The 14,918-nt window shown below is 44.0% G+C and overlaps 1 protein-coding gene across 1 annotated transcript in view; it reads left to right on the top strand.

Annotated features, from left to right (window-relative positions):
• Positions 1-13,704: 13,704 nt before the first annotated feature.
• The window catches only part of FBXO11 (F-box protein 11), an 89,285-nt gene continuing 88,071 nt past the window's right edge, over positions 13,705-14,918 (top strand). The window contains exon 1 of the mRNA XM_072741209.1: positions 13,705-14,758. Coding sequence (XP_072597310.1) covers positions 14,536-14,758 — 223 coding nt within the window. The 5' untranslated portion in view covers positions 13,705-14,535. The remainder of the gene's footprint in view (positions 14,759-14,918) is intronic.

Below are 14,918 nucleotides of genomic sequence, written 5' to 3'. Positions count from 1 at the left end.
TGGGTCATTATGTAGGAACAGGATGGTGGCCCTCTGCTCTGGTTAGAAAGGCACAAGAGCATGAGGACATGGCAGGAAGGACACCAAGAGTAGGGAGAAGGGGACTTGAAGGCAGTGTTGGGTCATGCAGGAATAGTGTGTAAAGACACATTACATTAGGAAACTTGCCTGGGGCTGGCTTTGCCTCTAAATAAGCCTAAATAACCAGAAACCAAGAAGAAGTTGTCAGGGCCAGATCTCAGTTCTGTAACTTATTCCCTTAGGTTCTTATGAAAACCTAACCACCAGGCAAAGCACAAGACATTTCAGCAAGCCTGCTTGATAAACGGCTGAGTATTCAACCTCCTGGAACGTTAAAAATTATATTTAATCTCATTTTAGTGTAATGTTAAAATACTTTTAATTCTGTATGCTAAGAAACATAAAATGTTTTGAGACTAAATACCAGAGGGTATAGTCATTAGGTGTTACTGTGTTTACCCAATAATTGGCTCCTTTCCTATAACGGATGAATCTCTATTTCAAAATGGAAAAATAAATTAAACAGTAAACAAATTCCTTACATAAAGGTCATATGAGCTCTTTGTAACCAGAATGAGGTATTTCAGTAAGTTTACTGAGTACCTGGTATTTTGTTCAGGTGGCTTGCCTCACTCTGTAAATGCCAATAACTAGTGTTTATAAGTCTGAACTATTATAATGGTCACTTTCATGTAATAATCGCATCCTTATTCTCTGGGGAAAAAATAACATAAAAACTGTGAACACTATGTGACTAAATAGCAAAAATAAATATCTTTTAACACTTTGGGAAAGGGAACAGCGTTTGAAGATCGAGACTAGAAAAGGAGAAAGGTATTCTGGACTTTCTCGAAAATTTTGATTCTACCTTCATAACTTTCAAAGTCTAAGTGGATACAAACTGTACGAAACACCTCTGTGGCTCCATATTCCACATTCCCAACTCCTATCTAGGTAGGGAGAACACTTTGGTTTTTATGTGTCACTGAAGGCATTGCCTCTTTGATTCATTGAACTACCCCTACTATGTGCCAGCCACTGTGCTGGACATCGTGGAACTCAAGATGACTAAGATAAAGTCCTTACTCTTCAGAAGCTTTGGTACGGGGAGAGTGGTCAGGGGTCGGGACCAGACAGATAAACAGGTCATTAAGCTACTATGTGTTGATACATACTGTGTATTGATTACAGGCAGTGAGTACCAATCAGGGTTACCTTAATCAGCCAGTGGCATGTGTCTTGGGGTGGGCAGTGGGGCAGCAGTGGTGCACTGGAAGACCTTCCCGGGAAGAAAAGACACAGTTTAAAGTCTTAACCAGTGAGTAGAAATTAGCCAGATGAAATGCAGCAAAGGAATGCAGGAGAGCCTTCTTGGCAGAAGGGACAGAAATAAAATTGGCAGAAATCAGTGAGTCATTAGATGGGGGCTGGATCAAAAAGAGAGGAATCTTACAGAGGGGCAGATAGTGGCTGCGAAGGTACAGGCAGAGCAGTAAAAATTGGGTTTTAATTAGATTTTTCTTCTTGCAACTCTGCTTTGGGGAATACCGCTCTTGTCCCGACCTATGTCATGGCTTCTAACCTGGCACCAGTAAAGAGTAGACCCGTAACTAATCTCACCCTCTGGGTTGGGCACTTGGGCAAGTTACCATCTAGCTTCCTCCTTGCTCTTCATCTCTGACATTTGTTCCTGATAAACATCTTTATTCAATGCATTTTGCTGCTTGTTTGGCTGGTGTTCCAGATGCCTAATGGCCGTTACATTAAACTTACCTTTATACTTATTGATCTTCCTTTGCTAGAAAGAAAACACTTACTCAAAATAAGATCTTGTGTTTTTTTTTTTTAAATGATTTCCAAAGGAATAGCCAAGAGCCAAGGGCTAAGAGCCAAGAAAGCCAATAATAATAGCTACAAAATGGACTTTTGTTGGTAGTCTCCTTAGTGTCTTAAGCTCTGCTTTCTCTCTTCCACAGTCTCTTGATTGTCATTTGAGGAATCTGCCTCTCCCCATGCAGCCCAGGTGCTTCCAGGGAAGCTGACCCACTGCCTGGTTAGTTGAAACCAACCATCACATTCCATCTTCCCGTGCACGACTTTTGGTTCCAGGGCAGGCATGTGATTCAAGCAAGTGAATATCAGGATACTTGTGGGGCTGCTGGGACTAATTCATTCTCTCTAGATGTGGATGAGGGAACATGTACTTTTTGGAGCTGTTGTAGGTAACCATCTTGTGTTCATGAGAGTTGCTGATTTTAGGATAAAGCTGGTGATGCAGAAGGCAGAATGGAAAGATAGAAACAACCCTCAGTGACTAAAGACTTAAACAATCTTTAGTGACATAAATGAATGCAAAAAAGTCTACCCTATCTCTGGACTTTTCAATTTCATGAATATTCCCTTGGTTAAACCAGTTGTGCTTTTTTGGTACTTGCAACATAAAAAATTCTATGCCATACAGTTATTATTTGTTGAGACCCTACTATGTGCTAGGCATTGCAATGTGTGTTCCACAGGCTAATTTTTACAACCATATTTTTCTTTTTTTTTTTACAACTGTGGCAAAATACATATAAAATTTCCCATTTTGACCTTCTTTATGTGTACAATTCAGTGACACAATGTAATACAACCATTACCACTATCTACTTCCAATCATAATCATATTTTGAGGTGGGTGTTAATATCCTCATTTTACCACAAAGGAAATTGATCCTCAAAGAGGTGCATTACCCAAATCAGACCACATTTAGTGGTATATTCAGGATGTAAACCAAAGCTGTGTGACTGCAAACCTAGTTTTTTTTCTATTTCATTACAGTGCCAGATTAAATTATCAAGCAAGGAAACAGGAAGTCTTGGTCAAATTATCAGCCCAGGGTCCAGATTAGAATCTTGGGAGGTGCACATCCAACAAACAGGATACATGGTAAGGTGATCAGAATCCAAATCATTAAAGGTTGGACACTAGAGGTAGAAATCAAGGGAATAAGGAAAACTATTTAGGTTCAAGAAGTAAGGTTTGAAAGGGATCTCATGAGTGGACACTTCAAAAATAATCTGGTTTGTATTTGCTCACCCAACCCTGGTTTGTAGGTGAAAAATTCTTGTCCTGCCCACTTATTTCTCAAAGGACTTTTGACCTGAAGACTAATAACAAACTATATTCTAAAACAAAAAATACCTTCAATTCTATGCATTCATTAAAATAAGTCACATAATAAAGTTGATCTATATCAAAAGGGAGACATCCTGTGGTGGGGCCTGGTTCTTTAAATGAGGTTTGTAATGACTGGAGAGCTCTATTACCTTCTTGTTAGGACAAGATGGATTCCAAGTAGTGTTTCCCTAAAAAAAAAAAAAAAAAAAAATTACAAGCTTCTTTGCTAAAAGCTATCCACCTTTGATGAGTATCTCTTAATTGTTTACTTTTTAACTAAGCGTTTTTAACTAGGGTTATTAGAACTCAAGGGTGTTTAATCTGTTGATTCTGTTTATTTTCAAAAGTCTGACTCCTTTCATTTGTGGTCCTAGGTAAGTAGTAGCTTGGAGGGTTTAACTTATACAAAAAGATCAGTTCCTTAATTTTCAATTTCCGTAAGTATAAATTTTTGCAGTGTCAGAGGCTCTCTTGAAGTGGGGGAAGGGAAGTTATAAGAATGGATTGGGTAAGACTCTCCATTGTTTTCACACCCCAAAACCTGGACCTGCACACCAAGGCCTCTTCTCCAGTTGTGTAGTGAACAAAAATACTAATATTTTCTCAATAATTATTTCATATATAAATTTAAGTGCTGACTTCAATGATTCACTGCATACTGAAATGAAATATGACAGAGGCAGGAGTTTCATAAAGCCAAGGTCATTTGATACAGTTGATGCATGTATGAGGCTTATCACCCCTCTCCCTCAAAGCAGCATTTGGGAGTGAATGTCCATCATATGGTAGGCTGTTTGGCAATACAGGGTTTTGGAAAATAAAACAGAAAACTTATTTTTTTCTTTAAAAGAAACAGTTTGTGTGTGCTCTTAATGGACTTTATTTCTTTAGAGCAGTTTTAGGTTCACAGGAAAATTGAGCAGAAAGTAGGATATTTCTCATATGTCCCCTGCCATACACATGCATAACCTGCCCCACCAGAGTGGTGAGACATTTGTTACAATTGCTGAACCTATAATGATATAATCACCCAAAGTCCACAGTTTACATTAGGGTTCACTCTTGGTGTTATACATTCTATGGGTTTAGACAAATTGATAATGATATAGTATCACACAGAGTAGTTTTATTGTCCAAAAAATCCTCTGTGCTCTGCCTATCAAATCCTCCCTTCTCCTTAACCCCTGGCAACCATTGATCAGTAGTCTCCACAGTTTTGCCATTTCCTGAATGCCATATAGCTGGACTCATATAGTACATAGATTTTCCAGATTGGCTTTTTTTCACTTAGTAATATGCATGTAAGTTTCCTTTATGTCTTTTCATGGGTTGATAGCTCATTTCTCTTTAGTGCTGAATAATATTCCATTATGTAGATGTTCATTTATCCATTCACCTACTGAAAGACATCTTGGTTGCTTCCAAGTTTTGGCAATTATGAATTAACCTTGGCAATTATAATTAACCTTTGGCAATTATAAACATCTGTGTGCAAGTTTTGGTATAGACATAGGTTTTCAATTCCTTTGGGTAAATACCAATGAGTGTGATTACTGCATCCTGTAGTAAGAGTAAGTTTCGTTTTGTAAGAAATCACCAAATTGTTTTCTGAAGTTACTGCACCATTTTGCACTCCCACCAGCAATATACAAGAGTTCTTGTTGCTCCTCCCATCACCAGCATTTGGTGTGGTCAGCTTCTTGGATTTTGGCTGTTCTAATAGGTGTGGAGTCAGTCTCCTTATCTTCACAATTTTTACCCTCGTCCTCTCCACCCCCACCACTCCTTGTAATAACCTGTCCTTTCAAAAGGACTCATGGAATCTGAGGGCTCTGTAGTAGGTGGTACAAACAAAGCAACATTAGATAAATGATAGACAGGCTGAGAAAGGACTGGCTCGAGTCATATGGGAGCCCTGGGGAAAGGAATCATCTGGCACCCTTTCAAACCTATATTCTTTAAATAGCTGAGGGCAGAGAGAAATTCATTTTCTATTAATATAAAATGTATAGCTCTTTATAGTTAAAATAAAGAATTTATTACATGTGTTGAATCTAACAATATTTCCACTCATTTAGAATTGTCTTTCATTTCACATTTTTCATTCGTTTATAACTTGAACAGCAATAGTTACTCACCAAGCATCAAGGTAAATTACAACTATAGGATCTTGCTCAACATGTATTTTTAAAAATATTTATATATTTTTTTTAATATATTTTTTTGTTTTTTTCTAGCTTATATGTCACAAAAACGGTTATAACTTTTCTGAAGTTCTTGTTCTTTTTTTCATTTTTCTTTTGGGAATTTTTGAGCTAGGCAACATCTTGTAAGACAAATTCATGGCTTTAAGATGTAGAAAATAACCATCTGTCCCCCAAAACAGTGTTAAAAATTGGGGGTAGAATTCCAAATTCAAATGCTATCCCTACCTCTTCTGCTGATCAACTTACCTAAGGGAACATGCAGACCTGGGTCTATGCCCCAATGAGCATTTTATTAGTAAGCAGTCAAATGCCCAAACTCAAAGCTTGGATCAAGGCCAGTAGAGACAGGGAGGTCTAAGTGAGGTCTCTTGCCTTTCCAACCCCAAATCTATATCCTGTGACCCCCTCACATACGCCAGAAGAAAGAAGAGTAGGAGTGAGGATAACAACAAGACTTATAGAGAAGAGGTTATGAATAGCTGAGCACTAGTCCACCTTCCTGACCAGGTACCAGGATGAGGATGGCCTGTCAGAACCCGTGGGGTTGAGAACAGGAAGGGGCAATGGGCACAATTAGGCCTCTGTACAGAGACAGCCCATCCCTTCCACTCTACCCTCACTCCCCTGGAGACAGTATGTGCAATGCAGCCTACTGCTCCTAGGGGTAGGAAATTTAAAAAGCAGGCACTAGGACTTGTAAGAAAGGAAAACGTCTTTCAGTGTCATGATCCTTCCGTCTAGTGAAGTGTCCCCAGAGTCTCTGACCAGACTAGTCACTTCTTCCATGTGGAGGCTCTAACAAGACAATAAATAGAGGCAGACCTTTGGGTGGAAGTTTCCTCCTTCATGAGCTCTGGCAGAAAAGCTGAACAACCCCCCACATGCCCCATTATTTATTTTCTCTTTAATAACTGGGCTTAATAAGCAAACCTTTGTTTAGTCAAGGTTGTCCAACTAAGAGAGACCAGCAGCTCCCTTAGTCATTACCACTGCTCCTTAGTGCTGGGACCACTGAGATGCACAGTTCAGCTGGTCCCTCTAAGAGTTTCTGTAATGGGTCATAACAGATCATGAATCAGTTTCACTTCAAGACCGCACTGTACCCTTGGCCAAATATTCCCTCCCCAGTGGATTTCCCATCTGAAATCAGACCTAGTCATACTGTCCAAAACTGGTCAACAGAGAAGATTTCTTTCCAAAGTCCAAATAAAACAACAAAGGATGAGTGAAAATGGAACAATGACAATAACAATAACAGAGAAATTCAAGTCTAAAGCAAATTCCTCTTCCTCCTGTAAATTGAACTCTAAAGGCTTTAAAAGTCCAATTACTCTTCTCCCTGATTTCCTGAGCCTTTCAGGCCCTGTCAAAAGATCCTCCTTCAAGTGCCTTGGGGTTTGGGACCCTTCAGGCAGCCATTGCACGGGGAGCCTTCTTCCATTACAATGGGCGGAGCGCCTTCTGCACCTTTGAAATGCAGGAACCCACCCAAATCTCTGAGTCCCACAAATATAGAAGCAACTGTGACTTTTGTAGCCAGCAGCATTTTGCAAACAAAGTGATGTTCCTAAGACCCAGTGAACTGATGGCAGCAGAGTTTTGGGGGGCAGGTGTGTGGGGGCGGGGGACGGCATATGCAAGGGAAGCCAAGGACAAAGAACAATGTCTTGGTTTCCGCCTCGCAGGGATGCCTTCTAGAACAGGTTAGTTTTCCAACTGCTACATGTAAATTTAAATTCAGTTGCGAGAAACTTCCAAACAAGACATTAACTATGACACAGGATCCTTTAATAAGGACATAGATGACTTCCTATGCATCTTCCTCCTTCTGCTCAAAAAAATCTAACTTTTTCTATGGACTCCCCTTTCCCCCCAACTAATTGACCACAACTGACCAATGTGGTCTGATTGGTCTAAGAGTCATCCTCACCCTTGCCAGGGATTCATTCAAGAAGGGACAGAGAGGGCATCCCAGGTGGCTCCAGCGGTTTAGTGCTGCCTTCACCCCCGGGGGCCTGATCCTGGAGACCTGGCCCTGTAGGGCTCCCTGCATGGAGCCTGCCCCTCCCTCCACCTGTGTCTGTGCCTCTCTCTGTGTGTGTATCTCTCATGAATAAATAAACAAAATCTTAAAAAAAAAAAAAAGAAAAGAAAAGAAAAGAAGGGACAGAGCGCCCAATTAGGTACAAAGAGATACCTAGGTTTTCAGTGGCAGCACCTCTGATGTCTAGATAACGTGCAAATCTTCTTTCTCTTGGTATCTTTCAAGTGTTTTGAGCTCTTCTATTTCCATTTCCTTTAGGAGTCTGGTGTTTCTAGCCTGAAAGGCCAACATCAAATGGAGCCAGGTCTCTAACAAGTGAGTTTACTTCTCTACATGTGAACACAGCACCCCACATTTTGAATAGGTAATCCTGTAGTCCAATGCTTGTAGCCTTGCAACTGATCTTCCCTGCATTTGTCCACTCCAGGCCCAATACTTCTTAAACTTTATGACACAGCTGCTGCCCTGTTTCCTACTGTAGAAGTCCTTAGGTCTATTGACCTTGCTGGCAAGATCCTGAAATGTATCTTAGCTGGATTAATACTCTCCACAGATTCCTGAATCTGAAGCTTCTATTGATGCTTCCAAAAGTGATAATCTCAGGACTGCAGAGGGGTCTAATATATCCTCTGACATGTGCTCCTCCCTGAAACCCCACTTCCTCCAGCTTTCAGATTCTTCAGTCCTTGAGCAACTTATACTACTTCGTGTATTAATTTCTGCCTTTTCTTTCTCTGCTCCTGCTCCATGTCTCTTTATTCTCCCTATTCCTTTCAAGGAGGCCCAAGTAAGTTTTAAATTTTTATTTTTTTTTTAAATTTTTTAATTTATTTATGATAGTCACACACAGAGAGAGAGAGAGAGAGAGAGGCAGAGACATAGGCAGAGGGAGAAGCAGGCTCCATGCACCGGGAGCCCGACATGGGATTCAATCCTGGGTCTCCAGGATCGCGCCCTAGGCCAAAGGTAGGCACTAAACCGCTGCGCCACCCAGGGAATCCCATAAGTTTTAAAATTTTAACCTGTTACTTAAACACAGCCAATTCTTCCACTAACACAGATAAACCTCCAAGTGCTGTCTTTTCTTTTTCTTTATAGGCCTATGCATTCGTTTCTTTACCAATCCTTAGACTTTCACTTGAGAGGTTCCCATAGTGAAAAAATGCAGACTGCCATAAGATGCTCAGTTCAAATACCGCCTGAGCGGAGAAGTCCCGCAGGGAGGTCTCCCACCAACTCATGCCTGATCTTCACCTGCTGTTGGTCTGCCCAACTCTTCCCTTTGGTGTTGTCTTGCATGTAACTTGTAAAAATATTTCTAGTAATACTCATTTTCTAGGCACGTTTCCTTATAACAAGTACCTTACTCACTTCCCTACATATAATGTTTGCGTAGTTTATTTTTTTTCAAGATTTTATTTACTTGTTAAATAAATGGGGGGTAGCAGGATAGAGGGAGAGGGAGGGAATCTCAAGCAGACTTCCTCCTCAGTGTGGAGCCCGATGAGGGGCTTGATCTCACAACCCCAAGATCACAACCTGAGCAGAAACCAAGAGTCAGATGCTTAACTGACTGTGCTACCCAGGCATCCCATCTCTGTGTAGTTTTGAAAGTCATCAAGTAAGGCCTGAAATAATACCAGCACCAATGGCAATAGCAACGGTGGCTGATAGTTTACTGAGCCCTGTGCTATGCAACAAGCACAGTTCTCAGCATACTATAGGTACTGATTTAGTTAGTCCTCACAACAATCCCATGAAATAAGAACTATTTCACCCCCATTTTAGAGATGCAGAAAACTAAGCCACAAAGAGGGTAAATTAATTTACCCAAATCCAGACAGCCAGTAAGTGGCAGGGCCCCCTGTTTGTCCTCCTCTCTGACATCTGCCCACATGTTGGTCACCTACCAGTTCTTCCATAATACACTTCTATCATTTGGCTTCATCTTCTCTTAATGCTTGGAAATTCGGTTCTGCTTTGAAAAAGCAACAATAAAGATTTACAACTGTCTATCACAGCCCACCCTAAATCTTGCACATTATTAATTTTTTTTAAGAGTGCTATGTCTCTATTATTCCACAGGGGAGGGTATTAAAGTTCAAATCTGTAACTCTTTAAAGATAACCTCTATTATAAGTATCATTGGATGGCGTGCTTACCAGGTTTTCCCACATATACATTAAATTTAAATCCTTAGTTCCGAGTTAATTTTCACTGCCTAACTGATAAAAAATTATCTGAGCATGTACTAAAGAATGAATTTCTGCAGCTTAGTGAGATAAGTCATTCATACTCTAACAAGGATATTTTAAACAGCTGGTTATTCCTTCAGGAAAACCATATTCAGATCAAACTAATTTCCTAAATGACATAAAAGGAGTGAGCAGCTCTGAGGTGTCTTATGTAACTGACTGAGTGCTGATGGCTTGGGACTAGATGATGGAATGACAGAGGAAAGGGAGGCTGAAAAAAAAAAAAAAAAAGAAAGAGAGGCTGAATCTTTGACATGGTAAAAATTTCCATTAAAAAAAAAAATCACAGTAAATATCACCTGCCAGGTATTAAAATGATTACAGGGCTTATTTTTTTCCATACTCCTATTGTGATAGGTTTTTTTTAACAAATAATTTTAAGTACACTAACCTGTTAAGCACCAGTAATTAGTTGAGAAAAACAAACACAAATGTTCTTGAAGAGAGAGCAAACCCTGAGGGAATTTAGTCCTCTGAAATTATGCTAAGTGTATACTGCACTCGTTCTGGGAGACTCCCATCCCAAATAAAAAAGCCCCTTTATGTTTTTCTCCTGTTTTTTGTCACACATAATTTCTATAATAGCTAATTGACAGGATTATTTACTAACACAGGTGGATGTGGCAATGGATAACACTGTCTGGAATATTTGTGGAGTTTTTAATGGAAGAATTGAGCCTATAAGTACCTGTGAATGGAATGGGCACTGTACTGGCAGATGGTAACTTTTGCCACTAAGTAGTTAGGGGATTTGGTTTTGTCACCTTACTTCTTTGAACTTTAGTTTCCCAGTCTGTCAAATACAGGAAAGAGAATTAAATGATCTCCAAGGCCTATTCCAACAACTCCCAAGCTCCACAATTTTAAGATGGCTTTGAACATTTTCGCACAAAGAAGATTCTAATGTTTAATCCGGCAATATAGACTAAAAATATGTGGGAACGGCTGATATGGGGCTAGGATAATATTTTTTGTTATCTCCCGATAGATGTTCCATTACCGTTAAACTAGTTTCTCTCTTGCACTCCATCAGCCATCAGGGCTCCAAGAAAGGGAGCAGAGCAGATGCCATCACAAGAATGAAGAGGATATGGCACATTAAGGAAAGCTCCTGACATTACAAGAAGGAGGAAAATTCGTCTCCCGTAGCCCTGAGGGATGATGGAAAGGAGAGAGGAGTACAAGGAAGAGATAATCAGACCCAGTGTGCTTACCTTCCACCCGTTCTTAGGGTAGAAGCTACAATTGGAAGGTGTATAGGTGAAGGTATATGGTTCATATAGATTTGGGGAAATCCAAGGAAACCTGGGGATAGTGGTTTGCTTCCCTGAGCATTCCTGTGAAAGGCTGAATCCTCTAGAAACTCCGCTGAGAGCTTGAAGGCAGGTCCAATATGATGTAGGGAGAATAATGCAATGTTGGCAGAGGGAAATGGCTCAATAGAGAAGCCCAAAGCAAGGCTCCTGGCTCGTGAAGGCCTACATGTGGTCTTCAGGGACTCTAGAAGTTCCTGTATATATCAGGGAGAAAAGAGAGTGTCACTGTGAGAATCAACAGACCTGCAGAGACCTAGGGTCAGTCAGTGCCCAGGTGCAGTAAATACGGCTCATGTATGTACTCTGGTAAAGGAAACGGCATGGTATCTCAGAAAAATCCAGTAATGAACAATTTTGCCTCTGAGGCTCTCAGTCCTGCTTTCAGACCATGGCATCCACTCCATAGCAGTGGATAACACCAGGAGGGGCAAGCGTGGCTTCCCTGATGCCATGTCAGCCTTCCCATTCTTCAGGGCTGCTACCAACCCACTAGTCACTGTGTAAATTAGAAAAATACACTTCCTCTCTCAAGACACTTTACTTTCACCTATCAGAAAATCGTCATAATATGCTGGTTTTAAGTAAGAACAAGGCATCTTACTGCCACAGGCCAGAGAGCTGTCCTAATAAACTCAGAAATCTGGGATGCCAAAGATATGAAATCTATTCACCTTATACAGCAACCCTCAACCCCCATATATATCTTGGAATGAGAGAGAGGTGGGGAAATAAAATCTCAAAGACTCAACATTTATGTTAAGAGAGAGATAATGTGGAGACTCGAGAAGGTTAAACCTTACAAAAAATAAACAAGCTACATTTTCTTTGTACATATGACTTAATGTAAGTAAATCTTCGCCTCTGCCGTGCCAAATTACAAATGCTTTATGCCTAAGAGTTTGCCTTTTCTTTTTATTTTTGGTACTTCCCATAGCACCTTACATAGGAATGCAGATGGAACAGAAGGAACCGTGCTCGTTGAATAAAAAAATAAATTCTTGGAGAAATCAGAATTATGGATCTACCTCTATGTATAATAGCGAGTAATTTTCTTCCACCCACTCCATTATTTACTTGAGCCAAAACTAAAATTTTACCCATTGGCACCTAGCTAACAACCATGAAAATCCGGAGTTCTTCAGTTGTTTTCTAACAGCACCCTTCCTCAAATATTTTTGGATACTTAAGGAAACTTAGAGATCTAAGTTTCAACATTTTTAGGACCAGAGAGAGATCATCTCAAAATTACAGATTTTTTTTAAAAAATTGAAAACAGGATTATGTAATCCAAAATAAACTCTTATTAAAAGGCGAGGAACCCTCATTCTCTATAAAGGTAATTTGCCTAGAGTCACAGAATCAAACCAGGGACTCAAACACCCAGCACAGTGCGGGATCCTCTCTCCTTGCCCTTCCCCGCCCCCCACCCCCCCAAGTACACACCTGTCCGCCTCTCAGCCTTACTTTATCATACTTTGTAACCTCTTTAATTACCCATCTCAAGTCTAGACAGCAATCGATCAAACTCAAATAAGAGAGAAGTCACCCAAAGGTCTGAAGACTGGAGAATCAGGTAAACTGTCTGTTTTGCCACCTACATAAAATGAAAAAACAAAAGGGAGAGCCGGAGCCAAGTGAGAAAGGGTCCTTTTTCCGTCTTCACGACAAAAGCTAGGGAATAATAAAAAAACAAACAAACAAAAAAAAAAAACGCGTTTTCCTTGGGGACAGATTATGGTGAGGGGACCAGATACGGAAGATAATTCCTCTTGGGGGGGTGTTTCTTTTCCTTTGAGTTTGTAGGATCTATAAATAAATAAATAAATAAATAAATAAATAAATAAAATTTAAAATCACATAAACAACCCTAACCTCAGCGCATTTATAATCCCTCCTTTCCTCGCAAATTATTTTCCTGATCGTTATTACATAGACCACGTTCCCAAGAAATAAGTCGACCCGAGGTCTAAGTGCCTGTTTACCGAAACCTTTCCAAGACTCGGGCGACTCTTGTCAGACTGCGATCAGGAAAGTAACTCCCAACTCGGGTTTCGAGCTGGAAGCTCGGGGAACCGGAGCTCCGGGGCTTGCAGATCCCCTCAGCTGGGCTAAAGGGCAACGGACTCTCTAGCGCTCCCTACAGCTCACGCCTTGAACCTACCCACTGCCGAAAACGCCGAGTTACCCGGGATCGGCTCCCTGGCTCCACTTTTTTTTTTTTTCCTCTCTCTCTCTCTCTCTCTCTCTCTCTCTCTCTTCTGCTTAAAAAATCGGGTGAAGGTGGCGGTGGGGCGGAGGGGGGAGAACCGAAAAGGCGAACCGAAGGATTAATCACTTCTCCCCATTACATCAGCAGCCCCCGCCCTTCCCTCCGAGCACCTCCTCTCCGAGAACCGTCGCTACGCACTAGCGCTCTCGGCGCCCACCCCCCGCTCTATTATATGCCCTGATACCTCCCCATTATCACCCGCCCCACCACACTCCCTCTTCCCTCCTTCCCCCTCCTCGGCGAGGGAGGGAGGAAACCCGAGAGAGGAAACAGGGCGTTGAAGGAAGGGCCTTCGCCATAAGAGCGGGGGCCCCATTGGCCGGTGGCTGTACGGGCGCCCCCCATTGGCTGCCTGGCTGGAATCCCCGCCCCTCCGCGGCCCCGCCCCCGCGCCCCTCCCCCCGCCGCCCCGCGGCCCTCCCCCGCGCCCCCGGCCAGCCCCGCGGCGGGGAGGGACCCACTGGGCGAGTGGAGGCTCCGGCGGTGTCAATGGCTCCTCCTGCCACGGAGCAGCAGCAGAAGCAGCGGCGACGGGGTTGAGGAGAAGGAGGAGGAGGAGGAGGAGGAGGAGGAAAGGTTCCTTTAAGGAGGAGGAACGACGACGCCTCTTTTTCCCTCTATCTCCTCCCTTCACACTCATTTCCCCTTCGCCGAGGAGAGAAGGGGGGGAGGAGAGAGAAGAGGCCGAAGAAAGAGAGAAAAATTCCTCACAGAAATCTCTTTCAGGGGGTGTGGGGGGAGGAAGAGGAAAAAGAAGAGAGAGAGCCGGGCGCCCCCCGCTCCCTCCCTCCCTTCTCTCCCTCTCTTCTCCTCCTTCTCCCTTCCTCGCCCGCCCGCCCGCCCGCCCACTCCCCCCGCCGCCGGAGACGCCGCTCGGGAGTCGGCGGGCCCGGAGTCTGTCTCCTCACCCGCCGACGCCGCGCTTCGCCTCGGGATCCCCGGGCGGGCGGACGCCCTTTCTTTCTTCCCCTCGCTCTGCCCGTCTCCTGCCTCCGTCCCTCGCGGCCGCCCCGCCCGGCGGCCTCGGCCTTCCCCGTGCGTCAGGCCCGCCCGGCCGGCCGCGCTCGGTCTCGGTCTGTCTCCGCGGGCCTTTCTCTCCGCTCGGGGTCTCGCTCGCCCCCTCCGCCCTTCCCAGCTCCCCTTCCCCTCGCCCCCTTTCCTTCCTCCCCTCCCCACCCCCCTCTCCGGCCCGGGAGCTCGCCGTGCGTGTGCGTGTGTGTGTGTGTGTGTCCCTCCGCCAACGCCGCCACCTCAGCCCGGCAAATGAACTCCGTCCGAGCCGCCAACCGGAGACCCAGGCGAGTGTCGCGGCCGCGCCCGGTGCAGCAACAGCAGCAGCAGCCCCCGCAGCAGCCGCCGCCGCAGCCGCCTCAGCAGCAGCCGCAGCAGCCTCCGCCGCCGCCGCAGCAGCAGCAGCAGCAGCCTCCGCCGCCGCCACCGCCGCCTCCGCCGCTGCCTCAGGAGCGGAACAACGCCGGCGAGCGGGGTAAGGCCGCGCTCACTCCCCGCCGCCCGCCGGCTCGGGCGCCGGCCGGCCGGGCCCCGCGGGGAGGGAGGCCTGTGCGCCCCCCGGGGGTGGGAGACGGCGGCCGAGCGGAGGCGGGTCCCCCGGTGCCGCAGTGTCAGCCCGGCCCGGGCCCCGGCCG

Source organism: Vulpes vulpes, chromosome 16 (genome assembly GCF_048418805.1).
Source record: "Vulpes vulpes isolate BD-2025 chromosome 16, VulVul3, whole genome shotgun sequence".
Taxonomy (NCBI): domain Eukaryota; kingdom Metazoa; phylum Chordata; class Mammalia; order Carnivora; family Canidae; genus Vulpes; species Vulpes vulpes.
The sequence above is the reverse complement of the archived record's forward strand: the minus strand, read 5'-3'. Positions and strand labels throughout refer to the sequence as shown.